The sequence below is a fragment of the Tenrec ecaudatus genome, chromosome 1 (assembly GCF_050624435.1).
Source record: "Tenrec ecaudatus isolate mTenEca1 chromosome 1, mTenEca1.hap1, whole genome shotgun sequence".
Classification (NCBI taxonomy): Eukaryota; Metazoa; Chordata; class Mammalia; order Afrosoricida; family Tenrecidae; genus Tenrec; species Tenrec ecaudatus.
This window is the reverse complement of record NC_134530.1, coordinates 79,780,620-79,805,653: the sequence shown is the minus strand read 5'-3', so window position 1 is coordinate 79,805,653 and position 25,034 is coordinate 79,780,620. Positions and strand designations below refer to the sequence as shown.

At 57.0% G+C, this 25,034-nt stretch overlaps 1 protein-coding gene across 2 annotated transcripts in view; it reads left to right on the top strand.

Annotated features, from left to right (window-relative positions):
• The first annotated feature begins 9,466 nt into the window (after positions 1-9,466).
• The window catches only part of SSBP3 (single stranded DNA binding protein 3), a 153,689-nt gene continuing 138,121 nt past the window's right edge, over positions 9,467-25,034 (top strand). For both annotated transcript variants that reach the window (XM_075556584.1, XM_075556575.1), the window contains exons 1-4: positions 9,467-9,620; positions 10,553-10,625; positions 10,854-10,915; positions 13,662-13,746. In XM_075556584.1, coding sequence (XP_075412699.1) covers positions 9,565-9,620; positions 10,553-10,625; positions 10,854-10,915; positions 13,662-13,746 — 276 coding nt within the window. In that variant the 5' untranslated portion in view covers positions 9,467-9,564. The remainder of the gene's footprint in view (positions 9,621-10,552; positions 10,626-10,853; positions 10,916-13,661; positions 13,747-25,034) is intronic.

The window sequence follows — 25,034 nt, the reverse complement described above, 5'->3', positions numbered from 1 at the left end:
GGTGCCCACCCCCAGTGCCGGGTCAACTCTGGCAGGCAGGGGGAGGGCTGTGGAGGGCGAGGACGGTGACAGGAGGCAGAGTGAAGGACGTTGAATGTATTTGCTAAGGACCCCGTGCACTTCATCCTGTGTGTGATGCTACTAGCAGGCAATGGGGGGCGGGGGTGGTCATTCGGGGGCTGTGTAATGAGCCCACCATGGTAGTGGGGTACAGGGGAGGGGAGAGGCTGTTGGGTGCTGACTAGACAGACGTCCTGCAGTATGGGAGGAAGAGGAGGAGCAGAGGCCAACCCCAGGTGACTATGGGGTGGGCGTTGGAGCAGAGATGGGGGCTCATGATAGGAACTGGGTCAGGAGAAGTACTGAGTCCAGTTCTGGACACATGGACTTTGAGACACCTGGGGACATCCAGGAACAAAAGCCTCAAACCAACCAGACCTGTGGGATTGGCGCCATACAGTAGTGTGGAGCCCGGAGTGGCCCAGGTCCCAGCGTGCCTGGCTCAACTGGTCCAGAGAGAAAGAAGCACACTGGAGGTTGACTATATTGTTGCTGTGCTGTTAGGTGCTGCAATCTGAGGGGCAGTTCTTGCTGGGTTCGAATTGCTGACCTTTTGCTCAATAGCAGAGCCCTGAACTTGGCACCGGGTGCCTTCAGTGGGTGGCATCAGTGTCCAGCACACACCCACTGCACCTCTGCAGGAGGAGGAGATGCCCTTGCCCATTGACCAGGAGCAAGCACAGCCACAGCCACGGAGAGGTGGAAGGGATCCGTCAAAGCCGAAGCAGACTGGCCAAGAGCAAAGGTCACGGCGTTCATTTTTGGGGACTCGAGACATTTGCTTGTTGACTTCCTGGAAGGCCAAAGAGCGAAAACATCTGCTTCTTTGGGGAGTGTTTTGAGACAGCGAGCCAAGGCTTTAGCAGAGCAATGCCCTGGTGAGCTCGTCCCGGGCCTTCTCCCCACACGGCCGTGGTCCTGCTCGGTCATTTCACCCAGCAGGGCAGACTCGCCAGGATGCCCACGGAGAGCAGTAGTCACCCAGCTGACAGCCCTGATCTGGCTCCTCCTCACTTTTTGGTTTAGATAAATACAATTTAAAGGGTGCCCACTTTTCTTCGGGTAATAATCCAAAGAGACTACATCGGCCTGTTCAGTTGTTTGGGGATGGGCTCCATCGATTATACAAGGGTTGTGACCTTGATGGAATTTATGTTGAAACAAAGTAGTTTTGCTTTTTAATTTTCATCTTTTTAAAAAAATCGTTTTACTGGGGGCTCTTACAGCTCTTATCACCGTCCATCCGTCCATCCATCCATCCATCCATCCATCCATCCATCCTTCCATTCATCCATCCATTGTGTCAAGCACATTTGTACATATGTTGCCATCATCATTTTCAAAATATTTTCTTTCTACCTGAGCCCTTGATATCAGCTCATTGCCTACTCCTCCACCCTCCCTCTTGGACTGTTGATAATTTATAAATTATTATTTTTTTCATGTCTTACACCGACCGATGTCTCCCTTCACCCACTTTTCTGTTGTTTGTACCCCCTGGGGGTATATGTCAATCATTGTGATCCCCTTTCTCCCCCACCTTCCCCTTACCCTCTGGGTATCCCTCTCTCACTATTGGTCCTGAGTGGGTTTATCTGTTCTGGATTCATTGTTTCTCAAGCTCTTATCTGTACCAGTGTACATGCTCTGGGCTAGCTGGATTTGTAAGGTAGTATTGGGGTCATGATAGTGGGGGGAGGAAGCATTAAAGAACTAGAGAAAAGTTGTATGTTTCATTGATGCTATACTGCACCCTGGCTGGCTCATCTCTTCCTTGTGACCCTTCTGTGAGAGAATGTCCAATTATCAACAGATGGGCTTTGGGTCTCCACTCTGCCCTTGTCCTCCCCCTTGTTCACATTGATAGGATTGTTTGTTCTGAGTCTTTGATGCCTTATACCTGATCCCATCGACACCTCATGATCACACAGGCTGGTGTGCTTCTTCAATGTAGGCTTTGTTCCTTCTCAGCTAGATGGCCGCTTGTTTATCTTCAAGATTTTGAGACCTCAGATGTCATATTTTTTGATAGCCAGGCACCATCAGTTTTCTTCACATTTGCTTGTGCACACATTTTGTCTTCAGTGATCTTGTTGGGAAGGTGATCATCACAGAATGTCAGATTATTAGAACAAAGTGTTCTTGCATTGAGGGAGTACTTGAACAGAGGCCCAAGGTCCGTCTGCTACCTTAATACTTAACATATAAATATATGTGCATAGATTTATTTCCTATTGTTATATATAACCATGTTTACATATGTACGTGCCTGTATTTATACCTCTATAAATTTCCTTTGCCTCCTGGTTCTTTCCTCTATTATCTTTTACTTTCCTCTTGTCCCACTATCATGTCCAACCTTCATTCGGCTTTCATGAATTCCTCTTGACTACAATGCACTTGATCAAGCCCCACCAGGCATCCTAAGCCCTCCTTGCCATCCATTTTAGATCACTTGGTGTTCCTTTGTCCCTGGTTTTGTTGGCTACCCCCTTCCTTTCTCCTGCCTTTTAATCCCATGATTCCTTGCACTTTCTGAAGGGCCCCCTGTAGGGCACACTCCTGCCTGCAAGACCCAAGGTGTTAGTCTGACCCATGGGGCCAGACTGAATCAATGAATGCGGCCCCTCCTGTTGGAAACATAGTCTTCCCTGCCTCCAACTCCCAACTTCAGCCTAGGCTGCTCCTCCTCCAGAAATCTCCCCCTGCCCACCTCCTGCCTACCCTCGGTGCCAGTTTAGGTGTCCCCTGGAAGCCCCCCCTTTGGACCCCTGTGCCCATCTCGTAGCTCCAGGTGGCGGTGCAGTGTCCCATCCCACAAGTGCTATCTCAGCTGTGTCAGGGAGCCCTGGCTTCTCCCTAGGAGTTCTCCGATGGAATGTAGGGCACTTTGTTTCAGCCACCAGCACCAGCTATGGAACTCCACCTGTGGGATCCTCCCAGCTGCACAAACCTCCCTCTCCTGGCTGAGCATCCCCCTCCCCTTTGTGCGGAGAGCTCCCAGGCATCCTTGAGTGCTCCAAGGTCACCTCCTCTGAGAAGCCCTTCCCCACTGCCCTCCACCACACACTGGATTTAGGCTAGCTGTGATTTGCTCTCTCTGAATCTCCTTCTCCCGGTTCCTTGCTCTCAGGCACTGTTTGTAAAAACACGTTTAGCTGTGGGATTATTGAACCCACTCTTGTCTTTCCTGCTGGGCAGCCAGCTTCACAAGCAAGGGTCTCCTCATTCACTGCTGCTTCTCAGTACCTTCCTAGATGCTCAGTTCAATCCAGATGTGCAAGCCGCATCAGAATCGGGGGGGCTTTTATTCAGCAGTCAGCAAAACCTACCTGTGCTAAAAGTGGGGATAAAGCCCTCCTCCCCCAGCAGCGTGCTTAACTTCTAATGAGGAAAACAGGCAAGAAACAAACAAACAAACAATCAAACATATAATCTGTCAGGTGGTGGTTGCTATGGAGAAAAACAGACCTCCAGGATAAGGGGGGCAGGGCGTTTGTTTTATATAGTTTCAGTCGGGAGGTGCCCTGGGGATGCATGAGTGGAGACCATGGGGGAAGCAGGAGGGAAGCCATGCCTTCTGCCTTCCTCTGGGGATGGGGCAGTATGAGCCGAGGGTGGCAAGTACAGAGTCACTGTGGTCCTCTTACTAAGGCCATCGCTTCTAAGGGGACCGTGCCCTGGTCCTGGGACACTGCAGAAGGCTTCAGGGATGGGTGGAAGGGAGTGAACTGGAAGACATGGTCGTTCCAGACAGGAGAGGGCTAAGTATGGCTGGGACAGGGGTAGGAGAGGAGCGGTAGGAGCCTGCAAGGGTTAACGTCCTCTTCCCAGCCAGCCCAGCCTTGGGCTTTTTTATATTTCCCAGAGTTCCTGGCTTGAGGCTGAGCACATAGTAGGTGCTTTCTAGATTGAGCTAAAACAAGCAAATAAAAGAAAACCTCACTCATAACAACCCTATAGGACAGGGTAGGCCTTTCCCTGTGAGCTTCTGAGACCACACTTTTTAGGGTACAGCGGGTGGTTCTGAACTGCCCACCTTGCAGTTCAGTTAGAGGTCAGTCCAACTTGTGAGCACGATGCCGATGTTGGCTCAAGGCAGGTCATGGGAAAGTCCGTGGGAAGACTTTTCGAAAACACATTTTGTTTCTGAAAACCTCTCTGTGGGCTGGCTCCCTGGTGCTTAAGGACATCAGGAAGGATCATCTTTGTCCCATTTAGACGATGTCCCTCCAGCTGCCATCACTGAGCCTCTCCCTCCCAAAGGGCCGCTCACTTGGGCCCAGGAGCTCAGAACCTGGGGTTCATTCCATAGCCTAATTTCCCTCACTCCACTCTTGCATCCTCTCTGTGTCACACACCGGGAGACTAAGGCCCAGAGAGGGAGGCCACATGCTAGGCCGTGGGAGCCAGGCCTCCAGGCCAGGCCTCTCTGGGCTTGGGGCTTTGTGTTCCTCCTACTCTGGCCCCTGATCGCTTTGGTGAAACGGGCTAAAGTCAGGGCCAAGCAGACTGGCTTCAAGAGGCTCACTTGCCAGATCCTGCCAAGGTTTTGATCAGAAGGGCCTCTTCCTTGAAATGCCAGGATCCAGTGGGGGTTGGGCTGGAGGCTGTGGAGGGAGCCCCCATCCTGTGGCAGGCAGCTGTGAGGAACACTGAAATAGACCAGGGGGCAGAAACCAGATCCTCTGGCGTCCTTGGCCGTCAAGCACAACCTCCTGGGCTGAGCCCCTGGGTCTGTGCTTCAACCACTGCCCGGTAGGTCTGCCCCCCACCCACCTGGTTCCAGAGCTTGCCCCAGGGTGGGCCGCTCAGAGAGGGCTGTGTGGCCTACCCTCAGCCAGGAATTCACCTCCTTCCTCCCTGTTGCCACCTTTGCTGTCTGTCCCCCTTTTTCTGGCACTGCTGTTGGTCACGGGTGGAGTCCACGGTTCAGACCCAGGTTGTCCTCCTGTGTGTGGAAGCGGTCCTCGCCATCTGGTTGGTCTGTCACCAGACGCAGATTGCCAGGTGTGACTTCCGAGGCCCTCTGAGTGGGTTTGGACTGTCTACCTGGGAGCTCAGAGGCAAATGACAATTGTTCCCTGACCAGGAGGAGTGAATATTCCACTGGGACACACACACACACACACACACACACACACACACACACACACACACTCAGCAATCAGTCCTGCACAGGGGAGGAGGCACAGGGGCCAGGAGGGGCAGCTGCTCCAGGCTGGGGACTTGGAGCAGGCTTCCTGGGAAGGCTGTCTGGGGGAGGCCAGTACTTATCCCTGCTGGATTTTAGAAGAATTCGGAGGAGAGGCCTTGGGGCAGGGGATTTCACAACAGTGGAAGCTTGGGGGCCCGGCTTTGGCCTGGGCTACGACCCAGTGCCTACAGCATGGAAGGAAGAGAGTCTAAAGCAGCGGTTCTCAATCGTGGGCCGCGACCCCTTTGGGGGGTTGAATGACCCTCTCACAGGGGTCGCCCGATTTATAACAGCAAAATGACAGTGATGAAGTAGCGATGAAAATAATTTTATGGTTGGGGCGGGTCACCACAACCTGAGGAACTCTATGAAAGGGTGGCAGCATGAAGGATTGGAGAATGTGCCAGAGCACAGCCTTGGGTGCATTCTGGGAACTCCAAGTGCAGTCATAGTTCCAGGTGGCAGCTGCTTAGGTGAGTGGGCAGGGTGGGGCTTCAGGAGGGGTCTTATCTCATTGTGCTGTGGGTTGTGTGTTGGGTTCCTATCGCCCTGTGGGGCCCCAAGCTACTCTGGGGGACAGGGCTGTGTTTTCTTCTGGTCCAATGTAGGCATTGAACCTGTGCAGGGTGCCCACAGGGGTCACACTGATGCCTCAGATCTGGGTCCTGCCCTCCCAGTCTGGTGGAGGAGAGAGCCCGTCAACCACCGGCTGAAACAACGGAGATGGAACCCGAATGGAGAGCTACAATGGAGATTCCCGTGGAGGGAGACCAAGGAGGGCAGGGGACTGAGTGAGGCTCAGCAGGGGCGGCAGCCTTGGAGGGGAGGCTGAAGAGTGGTGGTGGGGCTGGAGGGTCCAGTGGGGAGAGGCGCGTTGGGCTCTCAAAATCTGTTCTGGGGGACTGAGACCTGGCCCTACCACAGCCTCATCTTGGATAACAGCGCCAGCGGCCACACAATTTTGTCAGGGCTGAGCCGTCCTTTGTCCAGGCTGCAGAGCTAAGGCATCCTCCCTGCTCCGTCCCCGCCTCCCCCCCCCCCCAGTTCTTCCAACCCCATCCACCACCAGCCCACCAGTGCCTCCTCTTTAGCCAGCTTCAGCTAAGAGCAGACCTCGAGAACCCACTGCCCGCATGGTTCCCCCAAACAGCAACTCTCTCTCTGCTTGCTACTGGGGTCTCTTGGTGGTGATGCGAATGGCAACTGAAAGGTGATCGGTTCAGGTCCACCCAAAGGCACCTTGAAAGAAAGGCCATTGAACATGAGTCACAGGAAGGTGCGAGTCTGTCTGTGTGCGTCCACGTAGGGGCTGGGTTCCTGGATGTGGGAGGGGTGGGGAGGGTGGGGTTTTTGCTTAGCAGGCATTGAGTTGGTGTTGAAGGTGGTGGGACATTTTGGAAAAAGGTGGTGGGAGGATGGAGACACAACTTGAAGAATGTAGTCCGTGTCACCATGTCGATCGAAATGGTTCAGACGGCAGGTCTTTCGTCGTGTATATGTTTACCACAGCCCGCCCCCAGCCCCAACTCTACACACAGGGGTGTGGGCGTGTCCCCAGCAAGGTTTTCTCTTTAGATCCTTTTTGCCACGCGTGCCCCGGAAGGAGTTATTCATCCTCTATCCCGGGAAATCGTCACGCATCATGAAACCTCGGCTCTCAAGAGAATACCATGATCTCCTAAGCCTCCTTTCCCATTGGACAGGTGAGCTGAGACCCCAGTAGCCAAGCTTGTGTTCCAACCCTAAGCCCGACAGGCCAGGCCAGGCTGCAGGAGATCCTCACGGGCCAGGCCTGGGGAAGGGCAGCTTGCCTTTAGTCGGGGTCTGTTAGCTACTCCAGTCTGTGGGCCTTGCAGACAGGATGAGTCAGGCGATTCTCGTGAGTCACTCTGTTGACAAGCCATCCCTGGCCCATCCCAACGAGAAGGAAGTCCAGGGGAAGGGTATGAGCAGGCCAATTTAATTAGCGAGGACTCTAAGGTACCTTAAGTTAGTCCTATTAAATTAAACCGCCTAGGGGAAAAATAACTGTAATTATTTCCTTCTCTCCCCTATCGATGTATTTCAATTCCCTCCCAACCGCCATGCCTTCCTCATTCACAAAACCACCTTAAACTGGTGTGTGCATGTGTGTGTGCTGGGGAGGAGGGGATAACACACAGACACACAAACTAGGGTCCCCCCTTTTCTGGTCCTTTCCTCTGTGAGCTTTGCATCCAGGAAAAAAGCAGCGTGAGTGAGTCCAAAGGCGTCCGCCGGGCCTGGCTATATTCTAATTTAGGCAGGCTATTACACTGAGTAGAACATTATTCCAAAAATTTACCCAGAGCCTCCTTCCTGAACCAATGCAGATCTGTTTGCTGCGGGGCATTTCTTTTCACCCCTCTCTGTCTCTCTTTTTACACATCAAAATGAGCAAACTTTAATGGTAGGGAATGATTATTTATTTTGCTGAAATCTAGTTTTGAGTTTTCCTACTTGAAACGTGTTTTCCCTAGGACACTGACCTATCCTTTAATTGTTTGGTGCGAGGCATGTTAGGGGGAGGGGCGTTACTTGTTTATTGGAACAGCGCAGTTAAAAAAAAAAATCAACCTAGGCTAACAGTTTCAAGGCTCCCCTAAAGATGTATCCAAACCGGCAGCCAATCAGCGCTTACACAGCTTTTTCTGCTTGACTCTTTTAAAGGGACAGTGCCCACAGTGCTTTATCACATTTAAAGAGAACCGCGCACTATAAACAGCCTGAAAATGGGGGGGCCCTCCTCTACTTCAACGGTTTCTAAAGTCTCTAATGAGGTGTACACACCGTGTCCTCGAGGTTCTCAGCGTGGGTAGAAAGGAGTCAGTGACAAAGAGCTGGGTCACTCTTCCAGCCCTCACTCAATTTCCCATTGTACACCTGGGTCACTGACAATGGAAGCTTCCCTTCCCCCCACGGCTGACTCTCGTCTCTCCCACCCCACCCCCCAATTTAGCTCCATTTATTTGAAGTTTGCAGATTTCTGGTGGCGCGTGTTGTGCGTCGCGGGCCTCCCAGCCGACGCTCCCCACTCCGAATGGCACCGTTTCGCGTGGAGAAGCTGAGGGGCTAACTTGCAGGGGCTGGCAGACCTGGAAAATCTGGGAGAAATCCCGCTCCCCCCTAAGCCCGAGTCCCCCCGCATCCTCCTCCCGGTTCCCCGAAGCACGCCAAGGGCCATTTTCGCGCGGCTCCACTTTGGGGTTTTCCAAAGTATTTTAATGATGTAGTAAAGGACCAGCCTCCCACCTCTCAGCGTGGAGCCCGGGCCCGGCGCTCCGAAGCCAGACGGGGCGCGAGGGAGGGCCGGGGGCGGGCCGGGGAGGGAGGGGGGCGGGGACCGGCCGGAGTCGGCGTGGGGGTCGGGGTCGAGCCTAGGGGGAGGGCGGCGGACAAGGAGGGGGGCGATAAGGGCTGGGCGGGCGCGGGCCCCGGCGGGGGGAGGCCGAGGGCCGATAAGGGAGAGGGACGTGGGGGCAGGGAGGGAGGGAGCGGCGCCCGGCTCTGGGGTCCGAGCCCCCTCCCCCCGACGCTGCCGCAGCGCCCTCCCCCTCCCACCCCCAGTGGTCCACGCCGCGGGCAGTGCTGGCCCAGTCGCCCTTCTCGCTGGGCCCCGGACACCAGAGCGCCCCTCCCGACCCGCGCCCGCCGCCCCGTCCAGGGCAAGCGGACGCTCGCCCCCCGGACGCCCCGAATCCGCCCGCGGGGAGCAGCGGCAGCGGCTCCGCCGAGGCGGCCGCAGCGAGGACCGCCGCGGCCGGGCGCTGACAGGGCGTCCCTCGCGGGCCGCCCCGGGCCCGCCCCCGCGCGCGCCGATTGGCCGCGGCGCCCGTCCATCGCGGGACGTGGGCGCCCGCCTCGCCCCCTCGCCCGGGTAGCCACGTTCGGTTGCGCTCCGAGTAGACCAGCGGCAGCGGCGGCGGCAGCGGTGCCGGAGCGCGAGAGCGGCGCAGGCGGAGCCGGGCGGGCGAGCGGGCGAGCGAGCGAGCCAGCGGGCAGCCGGGCGGGCGAGCGCACCGCGGCGGCGCGGCGACGGCGGCAGCCCCAGGCCGAGCCGGCGCGGGAGGAGTTCCAGGGCGATGGGGCCGCGGCCGGGGCTGACGCTTTGACAGCTGGAAAGAGCGCGGAGCCAGCGCCCGGGGGGGAGGGAGGGGAGCGCGGAGAGCGCGGGCGAGCGAGCGAGCGGCGCCGGGGAGGGGGCCGGGAGCCAGGGTGCAGCTCGGGAGCAGCCGGAGCGGTAGCGGCGGCGGCGGCGGCGGGGCTCGGCGCCCTCTTCTCTGCAGACCATGTTTGCCAAAGGCAAAGGCTCGGCGGTGCCCTCGGACGGGCAGGCTCGGGAAAAGTAAGCCCTATTCTCCAAGTGTCGGCCGCGCCGCCGCCGGGCTGCGGGCGGTGGGAGGCAGGTGGGCGGCGAGGGCCGGGGGCCGCCGGGCGCCCGCTGCCCGCTTCCTCCCCCGAGGCCGCGGCGGGCGGCGTGGGAGACCCCATTGTTGGGAGCCGGCGGAGGTGAGGGCACCGGGGAGGGGGCACTGGGCGGCCGCGGGGCGAGCCGCGCGCGGGCCCCCGGGGCGCGGGTGGGCGAGGTCCTGCGCGCCTCGGCGCGGGTGCCAGTCCGGCGGGCGCGGGGCGCAGCGGCCGCACTTTTGCCCACCGGGCGCGGGCAGGGGCCGCGTGGCTCCTGCAGCCCCGAGGCTCCTTTTGTCCGCCCGCGGCGTGAGGAGTGCGTGCCGGGGGCTTTGTTCGGGCGGGAGCGCTCCCCTTGCCCTGCTCGGGGCCTCGCCGCCGGCCCCCGGCCCTCTGGGGCACCGGGCTGGGCACGGTTGGTGGAGCCCGCCTGGCCCTAGGCTTGGGGAACAATTATTTTTTTTGGGGGGGGGGGAGGCGGTGAGAGTGGCGCTTTGCTGCCCTCTCTAGAGCTCTCAGAACACCCGGAGTTCAGGGCTGAGTCTCCCCAAATCTCCAAAGCTGGGGCGGTTGTGGTGAGAAGGGGAGCGGACCCAGAGGAAGAGGGAGGCTTTGGCGTGCCTTGTGAGTTTGGTGGGGTTTAGTCCTAGTGCCACTTGGGAGTTCAAGTTTGGGGGGTACTCTCCAGCCCCCCTGTACCCACCTCCTAACTGCTGGGACCTCGCCGCCCCGGGCCGGGCTGAGCTGCCTTCCTGGGGGAGAGTCCACAATGGGACAGCAGAGACAGGGCTCCAGGCTGGCGGGCAGGTCTGGGAAGGAAGCCCTGATCTGACTCCATCCCTCTCTTTCTCCGCTCCTGCCCCTCGCCAGGTTAGCCTTATACGTCTACGAATATTTACTGCACGTAGGAGCGCAGAAGTCGGCCCAGACCTTCTTGTCCGAGGTGAGTGGCACCCCCCACACCCCAGCATCCAATTTCTTGACACACCCCCCTCCACACTGTTCTTAGAGCCTTTGTTTTCAGGAGCAGCCACCGTGGCCACCATTTTGAATTTTTATCACCTTTTGGCATTTATTGTTAGTGGGTCCTCACAGCCTTTTGGCTCTGGGAAGCCCCCAGCCCACCCTCCCCTCTGCTCCTCTAAAGCCGCCTCTGCTCTCTCCTTTCCAGATTCGATGGGAGAAAAACATCACGCTGGGGGAGCCGCCGGGGTTTTTACACTCGTGGTGGTGGTAAGTTTGTGCTGTAGTTTTGTGTGTGTGTCTATGGGGGGTTTGCCTCCAAGCCCTGGGTCCCTGGAACAAAGCAGGCTCCCCCTGCCCCTCAGTGCTGCCCTGTGCAGGACGAGGGCAGAAGAAGCTGGTGCCTAAAGTTTGTGCCTCCAGTCTTCCGCTCTCCTATTGAAAACTGAGCACAGTGAGCCTGGCATTGGGGCTGAACTCCTTGCCTTTCCACCTCCCTCTGGGCCATTAGGCAGGGGGCTTGGAGGAAAACAAACCCTTGCAGGATTTTTGTTAATTCTGCATGCTGCTTTAATTAGAGAGGGTGGGGTGGGGTGGAGGGCGTGTGTGGGGGATACCAGGTCTGGTTTACAACTGGCCTGCCCCCTTTTTCTCTTGAGCTCAGGGCCTCAAGACCCAGGATGTCCTGGGGACCTTTTCCCAAGCACCAGGAGGCTGAGGAAAAGCTAGAAGGGGCTGCCACTTCCTTTCTCGATTTTGATTGAGACTGGGGCCCTTCCTTTCCCTGTGGCCCCTCCCCTGCCGCAAAACATCCCCCAAACCACAGCACTTCGTTTTACCGGAGAGCCTGAGCTTAACTGGCTGGAGTCGACCTGGCAGAGGACTCTCTAGTTAGGGGCATCCCTCTCCCTTTGTGACTGCCTAACCAGACACCCCGACCCCAGGTCCTGTGGGTTGTGGGGTCACGACAAGTGTGGTCTCGATGTGGGTTATCCGGCTGTGTGTGTGTGTGTCTGTGTGTGTGTGTGTCTCAGGTCAAGGGGAACGGGCTGCCAGAAGCATGCCTTGGGTGTTGGTGGAGTCTCCGGCATCTTTTTAAACAGGAAAAGAAAGCGGGCTGGCTTTTGGGTTTTCGGAGGAGTTTGGGAAAGTGGAGTGTGGTGTCTCTGGGATCTTAGCGCGTTTACCTGACCGCCCGATCAGGTTACTGCCTCAAGTCTCTTTGAACAGCAGGATGAAGTGTCTGTCCTAACTTGCGCAACGAAAATGAGTTTTTAATTACTTCTGCCAACCTCCGGCCGGCCTGGGTAGGAGGCATTTGGGATGGCGTAAGGATGTGACCAGTAGGAGTAGTGGGTGATAGGTTTGCCCGTGTGGGTGCTTTTTTTGTAAGGGAGGGCTGGTGGTCAAGGCTTCTGCAGAAACTGAGACTTGGGAGGAGAAGTTACTTAGAAGGGGCCGGGGAGTTTGTAGAATTAAGTGTGTGTTTGTGTGTGCGTGCACATGCGGAGTCCAGTTTAGACTGCAGGAAAAGTGCCCGTAGCTCCCCCTTCCCCAGCTCATAGAGGGTCCTGATTTTTTGGTTGGGATGCATGATCTGCATTTCCCATCCTTTGCCCTGGAGTCCAGAAGAATCCGTGGGGCTGGGCTCAGGCGGTGGTGGCTCTTAAGTGGCTGGTACTGTGGCCCTGTTTGATGAAGTTGTCTCGGATGGCTCAGTGCTGAGCAGATGGCCAGAGCTGACCCTTGGGGACAGGCTGTGGTGGGCCCACACCTTGAGTGAAATGCTCGCCTGGTGACTAGCAGAGTTGGCGAGGTAGAGGATCTCTTCTGTGCTGACTGTTGGGGCGCGGAGCACTGGACTGCGAGTCAGACCTCCGATCCAGACTGCCGACTGGCCTCTCTGGACCTCGGGCCTCCTGATCTGTAGAAGGAGAGTTGAAGGAGGAGCCCCGTCCGAGGCCCCTTGGTCAGACCAACTGCCCTGCCGTGTTGGTGCAGGGCTTTACCAGTTGGCAAAGGACTTGTTTGTTTGTTCTTCTGTGGGGCGAAGTGTTGGAGTGGCCCACAGAGCAGTGGAGGGGATGGCACCAGGAGTCCTAGGCCAGCAAGCCTTTTCCCACCTTGAGTGGTCAGGTCAGCTTCTCGGAGGAGGGCTCCCTGTCCTTTTGTGGATGGAAGACTGTCCACAGCGTCTCCTTGGGCTAACCGCTGCTCCTCCTGGCCTGGGCGGGCAAGAAGTGGCCTTTGAGGGAGAAGGCCCGGGAGGAGGGGAGGGATGGAGGGAGAGGGGCGGGGTGTGGACCGTGGATTTAGGAGCTGTAGGTTTTGTTTATTGCCTGTGTATCACGTTCTGACTTTACCATTTCACCTTTGGAGGAGTTGGGGCCATTTTTTGGTTTGGGGCGGGGGTGGAGGGGGGGAGGAACCCTGGGGATGGAGGGGGCAGGCAGCCAGATACTTACCTGCTTACCTGCCTACATCTGGGTGATCACAGGTGGGGGGTATACCTGTTCTGACCTACAGCTGCCCTTGTGTGACGTGGTGCTTCCGTGACAAAACCCATTGCCCCCCAAATTGATTCTGACTCAGAGCAAGCCTGGAGGCCAAGGTCCATCTACCCTGTAGGGTTTGTAAGGCCGTCATCTGGGCAGGTGGCGACCATCACTCTTTTTTGTCCCATTGAAGTGGATGATAGGTTTGAACCCCTGACTTTTTGGTTAAGCGGCTGTGTGCTTAACCATCTTTCAGGACTCCTATAGTCACCCGCCGCAGTGTCTCGGGTATGAGGCAGGCACGTAGTGCCGAGTGGGCGCCTGATGGATGGGCCTGCTGCTCTGATTGCCAGCGGCTGACTCGCCCGCCCACAGAGGCTGGGTTGGTTTGGTTCCTGAGGGTGAGCTTGCGGAACTCTGGAGACCTGGTTCTGTGTGTGGCGTGCACCCGGTGCGTTCGCCGGTGGGTACCTGGACAGTAATTAGTAACCCGATCTTATTTTTACCTTTTTGACTTGCAGTGTGTTTTGGGACCTTTACTGTGCAGCTCCTGAAAGACGAGACACTTGTGAACATTCAAGTGAAGCAAAGGCCTTTCACGATTACGTGAGTAACACATTTTTAATCCCGGCAATTGTCACAGGGTTGGATAGCTCTAACTTCTGTAGTCCCAAAGTCAACTACACAGCCGTCTGACAGTGGTCTTCATGATTATTATAATCTCCCCCCCCCACGCTTTCTTTCTCTTCTCCAGCCCACCTCCCCCTGCTCCCCCTTCCCCTCCGGTAGGGCTCTACCTTGGTGAGCGGTATTTCATCATGTTGCCATTATGCAAACAAGTTGAGATGTCTATCTGGATAACTGTGATAGGCCTTCTGCAGGGTTCTGGGCCGGGTGAGGCGCACAGGTTAAGAGGGGACAGTTAGCTGAAAGGAGATGGAGCCTCTTTGGCATTGGCTTAAGAACAAAATGACTACAATGTCCACCCCCCCAACCACAGGAAACACATGGGAAATGTCCAAGTGGAAGTAGAAAGGATAGTCGAGCGAGGATTCGGGCCAAACAGATTCTTTCAGGGAAGAGCCGTCTTTCAGCTGATGTTTTGTTTGGAAAAGTGCGCCCGTGTCGGGGGTGGGGTAGGGCTCAGGGTGAGCCCAGCAAGACACGGTGTACTCTGAGCTCCTTGACTGGTCCGCACACTCCTGCCCAGGATGCTCTCGGTGAAGCTGTTTGGATTTTAGTGCTCTCTGCCCTGTTTTTCGCACTGTGTCTTGAAGATTGATAAGTGATTACGAGAGAACCCCCTGCCGCTCTCCCTGCAGAAAGTGTAGAACTTGTTCCTGTATAGGTGGAGGTTGGAGTTGGGCTTGGGGAGCTAGCTGGGAGGATGTGTCAGAGAGGGACGGGCTCTGGGGTCTGCAGGTTTTCCATGGTCCGGCCCTGTACTGCTTCCTGTCAGTCTTGACTCAGTGCGTGTGGACTCATGCATGTAGGGGTGATCTGACTCTGGGAGGTGGGTAGGAATGAACTCAATGTAGGCATGGGACTCGGCTCAACTCCCGTCGCCAGGCTATCCATGCCCCTTTCGGGCAGATTTTGGCACCCATCGGGTTTACTGTCGCAAGTGTCCCATTACCAGGAATATCTTCTTGGGGAAAGTCAGTCCTGGATAAGACGACCTCGGCGATGTGGCAGGAGCCTCACTGGCTGGGAATTGTCAGTCTAGTGGTAGGTGACTGCCACTGCACAGGGACCGCCCTGGAATGGGATGGAGGAAATGGGAAAGCTCCCGTGCTGTGTGGGAGGAGAATCCGGCAAGCGGTCCGCAGGCTCCGGCAGACGTTCAGTGATAAGAGACAGAGCTGACGGGTTTGCTGGTGATGTTGTACTTGGGGGCCTCCCGGGAGCTCATTTTGGGGGCTGATCACAGGGCTTCCTGAACTAGAGGTGGTGGGGAGGCGGCTGAGGTATGTTAGCCAAATAAAAGGCAGTTGGTGGATATGCCCTTTCTACCTGTTAAAAACATCTCAGAAAACCCCTGTGAACAGACAACTTCTGTCAAGCCAGTCTTTTGTTCTTGTGTAAGTGGGTGTAGTCTCATGGGCTGGGCCGGGCAGACACACGTGGGTTTCGAGTAAGTCTCGGTACGGCACATCAGTACATCAGTTGCTTTCATTGAAGGTAAGTGTGTTGTGGGCAAGCTCGGTGCTCCAGTAAATACTTTGAGACTCCCTTGTGCAGCCGGTGGTTCTGTCTGCCATCTTGAACCAGTATGTAGGGTGGCAGTGGACATCTGCACACGGGTTGGTTTTCAGCGACTCGCCGAGGAATGGCAGTGTGCCGCCGATGTTGCTGTGGACATTTAGAAGGTGCTGTGTGGGTGCTGATAGAGGGCTGCAGTTCAGAGGTTTGGGGAGCAGGCCTTTTATAAATGCAGGATGTAGTTCTCCCTGCTCTCCTGGGACCTGAGAAGGAGGCCTGCATGTGGGAGGTGGGGGGCGGGCAGGAGTCACAGGCTGGCATCTGCTGGTGGAGCCTTTTCCTTTGCTCTTTGTAAGACCTTCCGTCTTCGTCTGTCCGTGCCGTTCTTGTGTCTGTTGTCTAGTTCCCCTGGATTCCTTCTTGCTAGAACGTTCCCAGCAGCTCCTTCCTGGCCTCCCTTCCTCTTGCCTGGAACGCAGGCGCCTCTTGCTCACTGAGCTGCTAGTCGTCACCCACGTTGTGTGTGGCGGACTTGCCCGAGAGCTCTCTGCATCACTGGCGTCTCGCCTCTCAACCTCGTTCACCCGTCAAAGGCTCCAGGGGGGCGCCAGGCCACTCTTGTTAGGCACAGAAGGTTCCGCCCCTCCTGTCAGCCACCCTTGGTCCAGTCATGCTCCCTGTGGGAGTGGGCACGCCGTGGCTCTGTTTTGTAGATGAGGAAACGGAGGCACCGCGGAGAAGCTCATTCCCAGCTGGGTGGTAGAGAGCGGATCCAAACATGAGTCAGGACTGACTGCAGCACCGGGCTCCCACACTGCCGGGGCTCGGTCCCACGGGGGTCATGGCAAGCACTGTGTGTTGGCACCCATGCAGACCTCTCATCCAGAGTCTCCTTTCTGCCTCCAGCCTCCGCGTAACCCTGCCTCCCTGCAGTTTATGGAATAGGCCCTGCACCCGCTGGAGGGAGGCACGAAGGCGCCTGGGTAGGAGCGGGAGAACCATGGGTGTTCTCCCCGGTACAGAGTTCCCACGGCAGCTCTGCCCCCTCCTATGGGGTCGTGATGAGTGTGGGCAGCGACTCAGTGGCACAGAGTGCTTGTTTCTGGATGGGTGGCAGAACTGGGGCTGGGACTCGTGCTAGGGATGGACGGGGGGTGGAAGCTTGCAAGATGCCCTTCAGGGGCCTCCATTTTTGCGGGGCGATCCTGAGCAAGGTGGCTGAAGCAGTTGTCTTGGAGTCCGTGGGTGGCACTGCTGGTTAAGCACTCGACTCCCAGCACAAAGGTGGGCCGCTCACACACCCCCAGAGGCCTCTGGAAGCCAGACCCGACAGCGCTGCAGAAAGGCCCCCTGGGATGGATGGACGCAGTGACATACAGCTTCCAGCAGTTGTCTTACAGGGCCCAGGTGGCAGAGCTGCTAAACCGCAAGGTTAGCAGTTCGAAACCGCCAGCTGCTCCGATGAGCCTTCTGCGCCCGTGAAGGTCATGGTCTTGGGAACCTGCAGGGGCAGCTGTGCCCTGGCCGGCAGGGTTGCTGTGACCCAGCGGCACTGAGTCTGGCTTTGCTTTTGCAGGCTGTCATCTTGAACCCTTTAGAAAACCTCGGGTGGGTACGGGAACTGGCCCTCTCTCACCTGGAGGAGGAGATTCCTGGCTCCGGAGGCCCGAGCAGCCCATGGAGCAGGTGTGGTCCGTGCGTGGGGTGGGGAGTGGGGGGTCTCCTAATTCCTGTCCTCACCTCTCTTAGGTGATGGTTTTGTGACTTGTAAAGTCATTGGACCTCCCCAGTGGCTGGCTCAAGCCCTCTCCAAGGCCCCTCCCAGGCCAAGCCCTGGTTGAGACACCCCCTCATCCCCCCCCCTGCCCCATTGTGACTCAGCAGGAGGTGAGGGGATGGGGAAGAGTTCGATTTCTCTGAATTGGTGAGTTTTTGTTTCAGTCACAGTCTCTCAGTCCCCATTTCTTTCTGTCTCTCTCTCTCTCTCTCAGTCCCCATTTCTTTCTCTCTCTCTCTCTCTCTCACACACACACACACACACACACGCACGCACACGCGGCAACCTCAGGTCTTGGCTCCTGCTGGTGAGCCCTGTAACGTGGGAATTCAGGGGCCCTGGGTGCTGAGGGGGGCTTTCCTGAGAAAGGCACTCTCATCTGGATGAGGCTTGCCATCTGGGAGGAAGGAGGGTCTATTGTACATTTGGTGTCTCCTACGTGGCCCTTTTCCACTGTTGGTTACCAGCAGCGTCTTCCCAAACTACCGGCCAACCCTTGCCTCCTGGGGAATGACCGGAACAGTCGAGGCCCAGGTAGCGGGATGGAGATGGTCCCTGTTGGCCTAGGGCATCATGACTGGGACGCAGGTGCCTGGGACTCTGGCTTTGTTCTTCCCGCTTTACAGATGTGGATGCGTAAGGATGGAGGGCTGGGCCCAGACTGTGGTCATTTAGAGTCCAGCTCTCGGCTTGGGGCACACATGGTGAGGAAGGGTCCCAGTAACACAGAGGACGGGGAGGGTATTTCTGCATTAAGCGTGCCCGGCAGCTGGTCAGTGCCCAGAGGAACCGGGGAGTTTGGTAGAGAATTAAACAGAAGTCCTGGTCCGTCAGGAGGGAGGCGTGAGCTTTGGGAAGAGGGAGTATGTTATAGTGCTCTGTCTTCCTCCAAATGTGTCTCCACCAATGAGGATTGGTCTTTGGTTTCTGCTCCCTGATTCCAGGCCCAGGTCAGGGACTTGGCAAGTGTCCGGGCAGGGAGCGCCCCGTCCTCGGTGACTCGTGAGCCTAGTTTCCCTAACCCAAGGTGCCTTTGTGCTCTGCTGTTGTGAACCCCCCCCCCCCACCCAGCAGGACTCTGCCACCCCCTGCCCCTGCTGTGGGAACTTGTCTTCGGGAGGCTGAGCTGCCCCACAGTCGTGGGCATGGACGGGAGCTGCGTTATTTGTGGCTGTGGGGCAGAGGCCCAGCGCCCTTGGTGGGTTTGAAATAGCAAAGTGACACTTGAGAGGGCTCATCTGGGATGTGCTGAGCGAGGCAGCCAGTGCCCTTTGGGGGAAGCGGGGACGGGAGGTGGCAGGGCAGGCAGGAATGGGGTGGGGTGGAGGTGCTCCCTGCAATAAGCCAGCCTAGCTATCTGCCCAGAGGTCTTGGCAGGTTCACGGTGTGGCCGTTGACGCTGACCCTTGGCGTACTGTTGTGCGGTAGATTAAAAAAACACTACACCACACATACACACACGCAAGCACAGAGTTGTGTTTGCGGCCCATCCCACCAGCAGAGAACTTCGTGTCCGGCCCTCTTTCTGTGCCCGCACCCTGCTTGCTGTAGCCCTCTCCCAGTAGCTGCCGCCTCCCTCCTCGCCAGCTAATTAAACACTAAATGAGTAACTGGGACTGTGCTTTGTCAGAAGCCGGGCAATGCGGCTACCTTAATGGGTTTCAAGTGGCGGCAAGACCCCAAATTGTAAATCCTTGCCCTTTATTTAAAGGCCGGGGTTGGGGCGGGGGGGGGGGGAGTGATGGGGACCCAAACAAAGTTGTTGGCAGTGGTCACTCTATCTGAACTCCAAGACCAGCAGTGTGCACCAGGCTTTTGCATAATGCCATCTTTGTTAGCTGAGCATTGCGAACTTGGACGGGAGTTTGCTCTGTGCCAGCCAACACTCGCAGGGCGCCAAGAGGCACCCCACTCTCCCTGCAGCACCACCCTGAGGGCCTTTTAATTTTCTAAGTGGGGCGGAGGGGGCCTCTAGGCAAAGGCCGTGACCCCTCCCATTGACCTCCCAGCCCCACTGTGTGTGTGTGTGTGTGTGTATCTGTCTCTGGCGAGGGAGCCGTGGAAGGGAGGAGGTGTGTGTGTTTGAGGGCCTGTCAGTCAAGATAACAGAAATGTTACACTCACTGTAGCCTTTATAATAGTGTCTGAGGATTTAGTGTATTTAGGAAAATTAATCTTTTTTAGCTTGGTAGTCACTCTGACCACTGCGCAAGTGCATTAGGCGATTCCCATCAACTTCTTTAATCGCGTGTTGCTTGGCGCTCACAGCACACAGACAGTCACCATGGTTTGTCTGTGGCTCACAGAGATGTGTTTTGGGAATGGCTCTCCGGGTCACGCTTTTTCTTCTCCTGGGTATTGGAGGCTCCGGATTTCCAAGAGTCTGGGGGAGCACTTAGCAGTGGAATGAAAGGGCAGTGGACTGCATTCAAGGACTGTTGAGTGGGAGAAACCAGTGACAGGGAGCTCCTGTCCAGACCACAGCCTTGGGAATCGTGGAGCCGTCCTGTCCCGTCCTACCGGCTCACGGCGAGCTGGAAGCGCTGGGCAGTGCGGTTGGTTGGCTTGGGTTCTGACTGACGGCTTGCATGTGAGCGGGACTCGGGTCCTCTGGCGAGGGCCCCCTGCAGACTCTCAGCCTTGCCATCTGTAGAAGGGGGAGAGGGCGGTTCCCCTGTGCGGCCTTTGTGTGAAAGCATTGGCCCCGTGTAGCTGGTGCCTGGTGAGTTTGCCGCGTTTGTTTTTTACAGCCCTGAAGTTGCCAAGCAAAACCCACGCTCATTTTCCTGGGAGAGGAAATCGACCCCAGTGCAGGGGAGCTGGGGACTCTGCCTTCCAGGTGTTGCCCCACTGAGTCTGCCTTCTACCCACATCCCTTCCTGACTCCGATCTTCCCCCCGAAAGGGGCAGGGCGGAGCCGGTGGTCCTGCACTGATAAACGCTCCCCGAGATGCCTGCACCCCTTATCTGTATCAGACCATGGTCCCGCCCCACTGGCACGCGGCTGCCACCAAGCTGGATGGCACCGGCCGAGGGCTCACCCATTGGCGTCGGCAGCTCTCCAAGTTCACATAGAGACTGCACATGGCGAACTAGCCGGATCCCTCCCATCTCACAGTCGGCTCACGTAGGTACAAGGATGCCCTCGCTCTGGCTTCTTGTAGGGGAAGTTAGCGCCTAGTCAGTGTGCTTGGGGATGAGCTGGGTTGGAAGCACCTAGGTACGGGTCTTGTGGCCCCGATTGGATGTTTGGATTCAGTGAGGGAACTCTACAAGGAGCTTTAAGAAGAGGAACTTGCAAAGGTGTGTGCTGGCCATCCCCAGGTCTGGGGCTGGGATTGGGGTGGTTAGGGGGCCCCTGGGTGGTTCTGTTAGTGTGAGCCAAGGCCTTGTTGAGTCAGGCCCTGGGCCAGGACACTGCAGCGTTGCGAGGGGTTGGTTCACGCCCGGTTGCTGAGTGCCCCTGTGCTCCCTGTCCAGTTGGAGAGAGAGCCCAGGATAGGTGATCCGTACCTCAGAAGGAGCCTGCAGGAGGGTCTTGTTGTCCAGGAGACCAGGATGCAGTGGGGACACTCACAGGGTACGTACCATGAGAAACCTGCTTTCTCTGCAGCATCCCTCACCACCCAGACACTAAGTTTCTGCCATCGAGTCAATTGGGGCTCGGGACCCTGTAGGACCGAGAGGAACTGGTCACAGGCCTGCCGAGGTCACCAGGCATTAAGGGAACACACCAGCCGGCTCATCTTTCATGGGTGCTCACAGCACCCCCTGGTAGTTAGCTCCCCGTGCTTAACCATTGTGCCGCTGGTAGTGGCCCTTGGGTCCTTTTAATCTCGTCAGGGAGCAGTGGGGACCCCAGGCTGAAGATGCCGTGGCCCCTTGGCCTCTTACCTGTGAGGTGGCTGGTGTGTGCTTCGACACATCTGTAGATAGCTGGGTTGCAGGTGTGGGAACCATCACAGGTTGAGAACTGAAGCCCCGAGAGGAAGGATGCCCGCCTGCCTTGAGGTGACCAGCGTCAAGACTCTTCCTCACTCCCCGTTATGCTGCCTGGCTACATTTACAAGTCGTGGGAACTTGGTGCGCCTCCATCAACCCCTCTGTACCTCAGTTTCTTCAGGTGGATACAGTGAGTGATGAAGTGTACCTGCCGCCAAAAGGTTACAGGCTGTGTGGGTGCTCAGAAGTAGACGTGTTGCTGCCCAAGTGGGAGACCTGGGTGTGACTCGTGCGCGGCGTACCTCGCTCCCACTGGTTGGTCTGTCTGGCTGTGATGCTTGCTGAATGGATTCTAGACTAAGAGGAAGAAAGGCCTGGTCATCTCTTGTCAGCCAGCAAAAATGCCAAATATGGCTAGTCTGATCGGCCCCTGACCGTGGGGGTGTCGGTGGACCGGGCAGCGTGGGGTGGCCGTGAGTCGGGCATTGCCTCCACGGTAGCCAACACCACCACCGAACTCTGGTGAAGGCGGTGAGGCCGGGTGTGTCTGGCCGATGAAGTGGACTTCCTGGGCTGGGTGCAAAGGCAGTGAGCCCAGGACCCAGTGCACAGCACTTGTTGGGGACCGTGGGTGACACGCGGCCGTCCTCGGCTGACTGTTAGTTGTTGGCTCGCTGTTAGGAGCCCTGAATTTGAATCTGCCTTTCCCAGGCACCCCTGGGTGAGTAGGGGGTCACTTAACCCAGCCCCTGGCTCAGCCAGTGCTCCTGAGGGCTGAATGACACGCGGTCACTCAGCCCCTCTTCGCCCTCGGGAAGAGCCCTGGTGGCGTGGTGTAGCAGTTACGCATTGGGCTGCGATCCACAGGGTCAGCAGTTTGAGACCACCAGCCGCTCCGTCGGGAAGCTGGGGCTTTCTATTCCCGTGAGGAATCACAGTCTCAGAAACCCCAGGGGCGGTCCTGCCTGCCCGACAGGGTTGCTGCGAGTCTCCATTGATCAGTGGCAGGGAGATTGGTGTGGAGGCGCTTGTGGTTCCTGGTACTAGGGGTGGGGTCCTCCCTGCAGCCACCGCCGATGCCGTGGTCTAGGACTTTGCAGCTCTCACTCACCGACCCCTCTCTCCCTGAAGGAGAACCCCTAGAGGCAGGGGGCAGGCTTCTTCCCTCCCAGGCTGAGCTTGAAGATAGAAGCTTGCGTCTCCTCCGGGACCCAGCCCTCTTCTGCCCCTTCCCGCCGCCTGTTACAGAGTCGCGGATAAATCCTGAGGTCGGTGAGCAAGCCTCTGAGCCTTGCGAAGTGAGAAGTGTCTGCTCTGTGCCCAGGGTTCAAGCATGTCAAATTCTTCATGGTGATGGGCAAGCGGCACACGGAGAAGCATTGTTGTTCAAACTTGAGTTGTGACCCATTAGTGCATTGTGAAATCAACTTAATGGGTCACGACTGGCAATTACAAAAAAGAGAGAGAGAAGAAAAATCAGTTGCATCACACAGAATAATTAATATGTGTAAGTTAATTTACAGGGGAGACTTCGGTTTTAGTACTCCCTGTGTGTGTACTCGCTTACTTGTGCCAAACTGAGTTTGTAACGCGCATGTTGCTTTTTGCGGGTCTCAGGGAGGGGGCTGGGATGGATGGTTCCTGGAGGCTGGGGAGTCCCTGGTCACCGACAAGTGCTTACTGACCCCCAGCTTCCTCATCCTCATTCTTCATTCCACTCCAGAGTTGGGGGAATGGTTCATCAGCAGAGCCCCTGGCTTCTGGATGGCGCCCTCCGTAGACCCTCCATCTTTAGCTCTGTCTCTGCTGCATTGAAGACCTAGGAGGTGCTCAGTGTCTTAATTGCTGGCTGAGCAGCGGTCACTCCCATTTGGAAGAGGCTGGACCAGGGTTGGAGTCTCGGAGTCCAACTGGCTCTCTGGGCAAGGCACACAGTGTGCAGCCTGTCCTTGCCGGCTGGCCCTGGGAAGCGCCGCCTCCTGCTGGTGACTGAGGCGGGGTCCTCCGTCTGCAGAGTGTGTTGTCCGAACACCTGTGGGGCTCAGGCTGGGGCCACGGTGAGAAGCTGGGGACAGGTCTCGGGCATCGTGTCTGATAAGGCTGCAGCAGGCTCCCAGATCCCTGGCCCCCTCCTGGTGACAGCTGTTTGCACAGTCCCTGCTCTTGGTGCTTTGGGGTGACGCGCCTGACATCGCACTCTGTTTCTCAGCCCTCTATCCTTAAAAGGGGCATCACCGCTGCCTGGGGCTTCTCTCTGACCCTTCCTCTCCACCCCAGTCACAGAAGGCCTGTTTGAGAAGTAGGCTTGGGTGGCGGCCACCCCCCCCCTCCCCCCCGCCCACCTGGCATGCTAGCTCCAGCTTTGCAGGCAGTTAGCGGAACAAAGCCAGGCTTTGCAGGCTGGGTCCGGATAGCATTTGCCTTAGCTGCAGGTATTCCCAGGCCTCCTTGTCTGTGTGCTGTGCCAGCCAGCGATCAGACCAGAAAGCTCATGAACTTTGGATTTCCATGGCCAGGGTTCGAGTTCTAGCCTTTCAGGTGACCTCTGGTAAGTTATTTAGCCTCTCCACGCTTGTCTGTGGCGTAAAACAATAATAACCAGGCCAGGCCCACTGCCATCAAGGTCGATTATGTCTCAGAGTAACTCTGTGTACAGTGTACAAGATTTGTGAATCTTTATGGAAGCAGAAAGCCTCCTCTGTCCCCCAGGGAGCAGCTGGTGGGATTGAACCGCCGACTTGGCAGTGAGCCGCCAATCCCATTCTCATGGCTGTTTGGTTCATTCCCAGGCACAGTGGCCCTGTAGGACAGAGTAGACCTGCCCCTGTGAGTGTCCGAGGGTGTCGATCTTTTCAGGAGTAGAAAGCCTCCTCTTTCTTCCAAGGAGCGGCTGGTGGTTTTGAACTGCTGGCCTTACAGTTTTCCATGGAGTCAATGCTAACTGCTGGGACCCAGTGTGCGTCAGTGTGGAACTGAGCCTCCAGCGGGTTTTCGACGGCTGACTTTCTCTCTGAGCACTTGAGCTTTTTGGTTAGCAGTGGCTTTGGGTCAGTGGTCGAGTGCCTAGCCCCTAGGGACTCCCTGTGTGTGAAGTGTAAGGCCTGGCTTTTCTGCCTCTCCAGGTCTTGGAATGTTGAGTGGAAATGCTGTATAATTCAGAGCTCCCTTGTCAGATCATGATTTTGAGATTGAATTTCAATAGTATATCCTCAACAGCACAGTTAAGTCGTAGAGAGTACTTGCCAAGAGAACCAGAAACCAAATCAGCTGCCATCGGGTCACCGTACAGGGTGGGTTTCTGAGGTGCCGTACGATACCACCAGGGCTCCGTCCACCTAGAAAATCGAGTCGATGCCAACTCACAGCGACCCTGTGGGACAGCGGAGGAACTGCCCTGCGGGTTTCCGAGACACACTTTACGGGAGTGGAAACCTCTGCCTCTCTCCTGAGGAGCAGCCGGTGGTTTGACACTGCCGACCTGGAGGACTGCAGCCCAGTGCTTAGCCACTGCTCCAGCAGGCCTTGTGGATCAAGAAGGGCCTCTAGTTTCAGAGTCCAGGAAACGGAGGCCTGGAGCAGGGTGGTGACAACAGCAAGTCTGGCCGGACAGGCTCCTCCTGATCGTGGTGGGAGGCTTTCAATGGAAAGTGGCCACTTCGGAGCGTTGAGCCTGTAGTTGTCCCTGCTATCCGTCCCCTTGGGATTTTGCTGAGATTTCTTTGGGGACTGCCCTCGGCTTCCAGTACCTTCCACCACCTGGTCTGGGCTTCGGGGGCAGACGGTCCTCCCTGTGGCATGCCAGGTGTCTGGCATGTGCAGACTGTGGCTCTTGCCTCGCAGCATTTCAAGAGGCTTCCAGGAGACAATGCTGCCCTCCCTCTGGAGGCCTGTCCTCCTGTCAGTGCTGCCTGGCCTCCGCCCGCCTGGTCCACTCCCAGGGCCCACTGGAGTTACAGGCCGTGGTGCTGGCCTG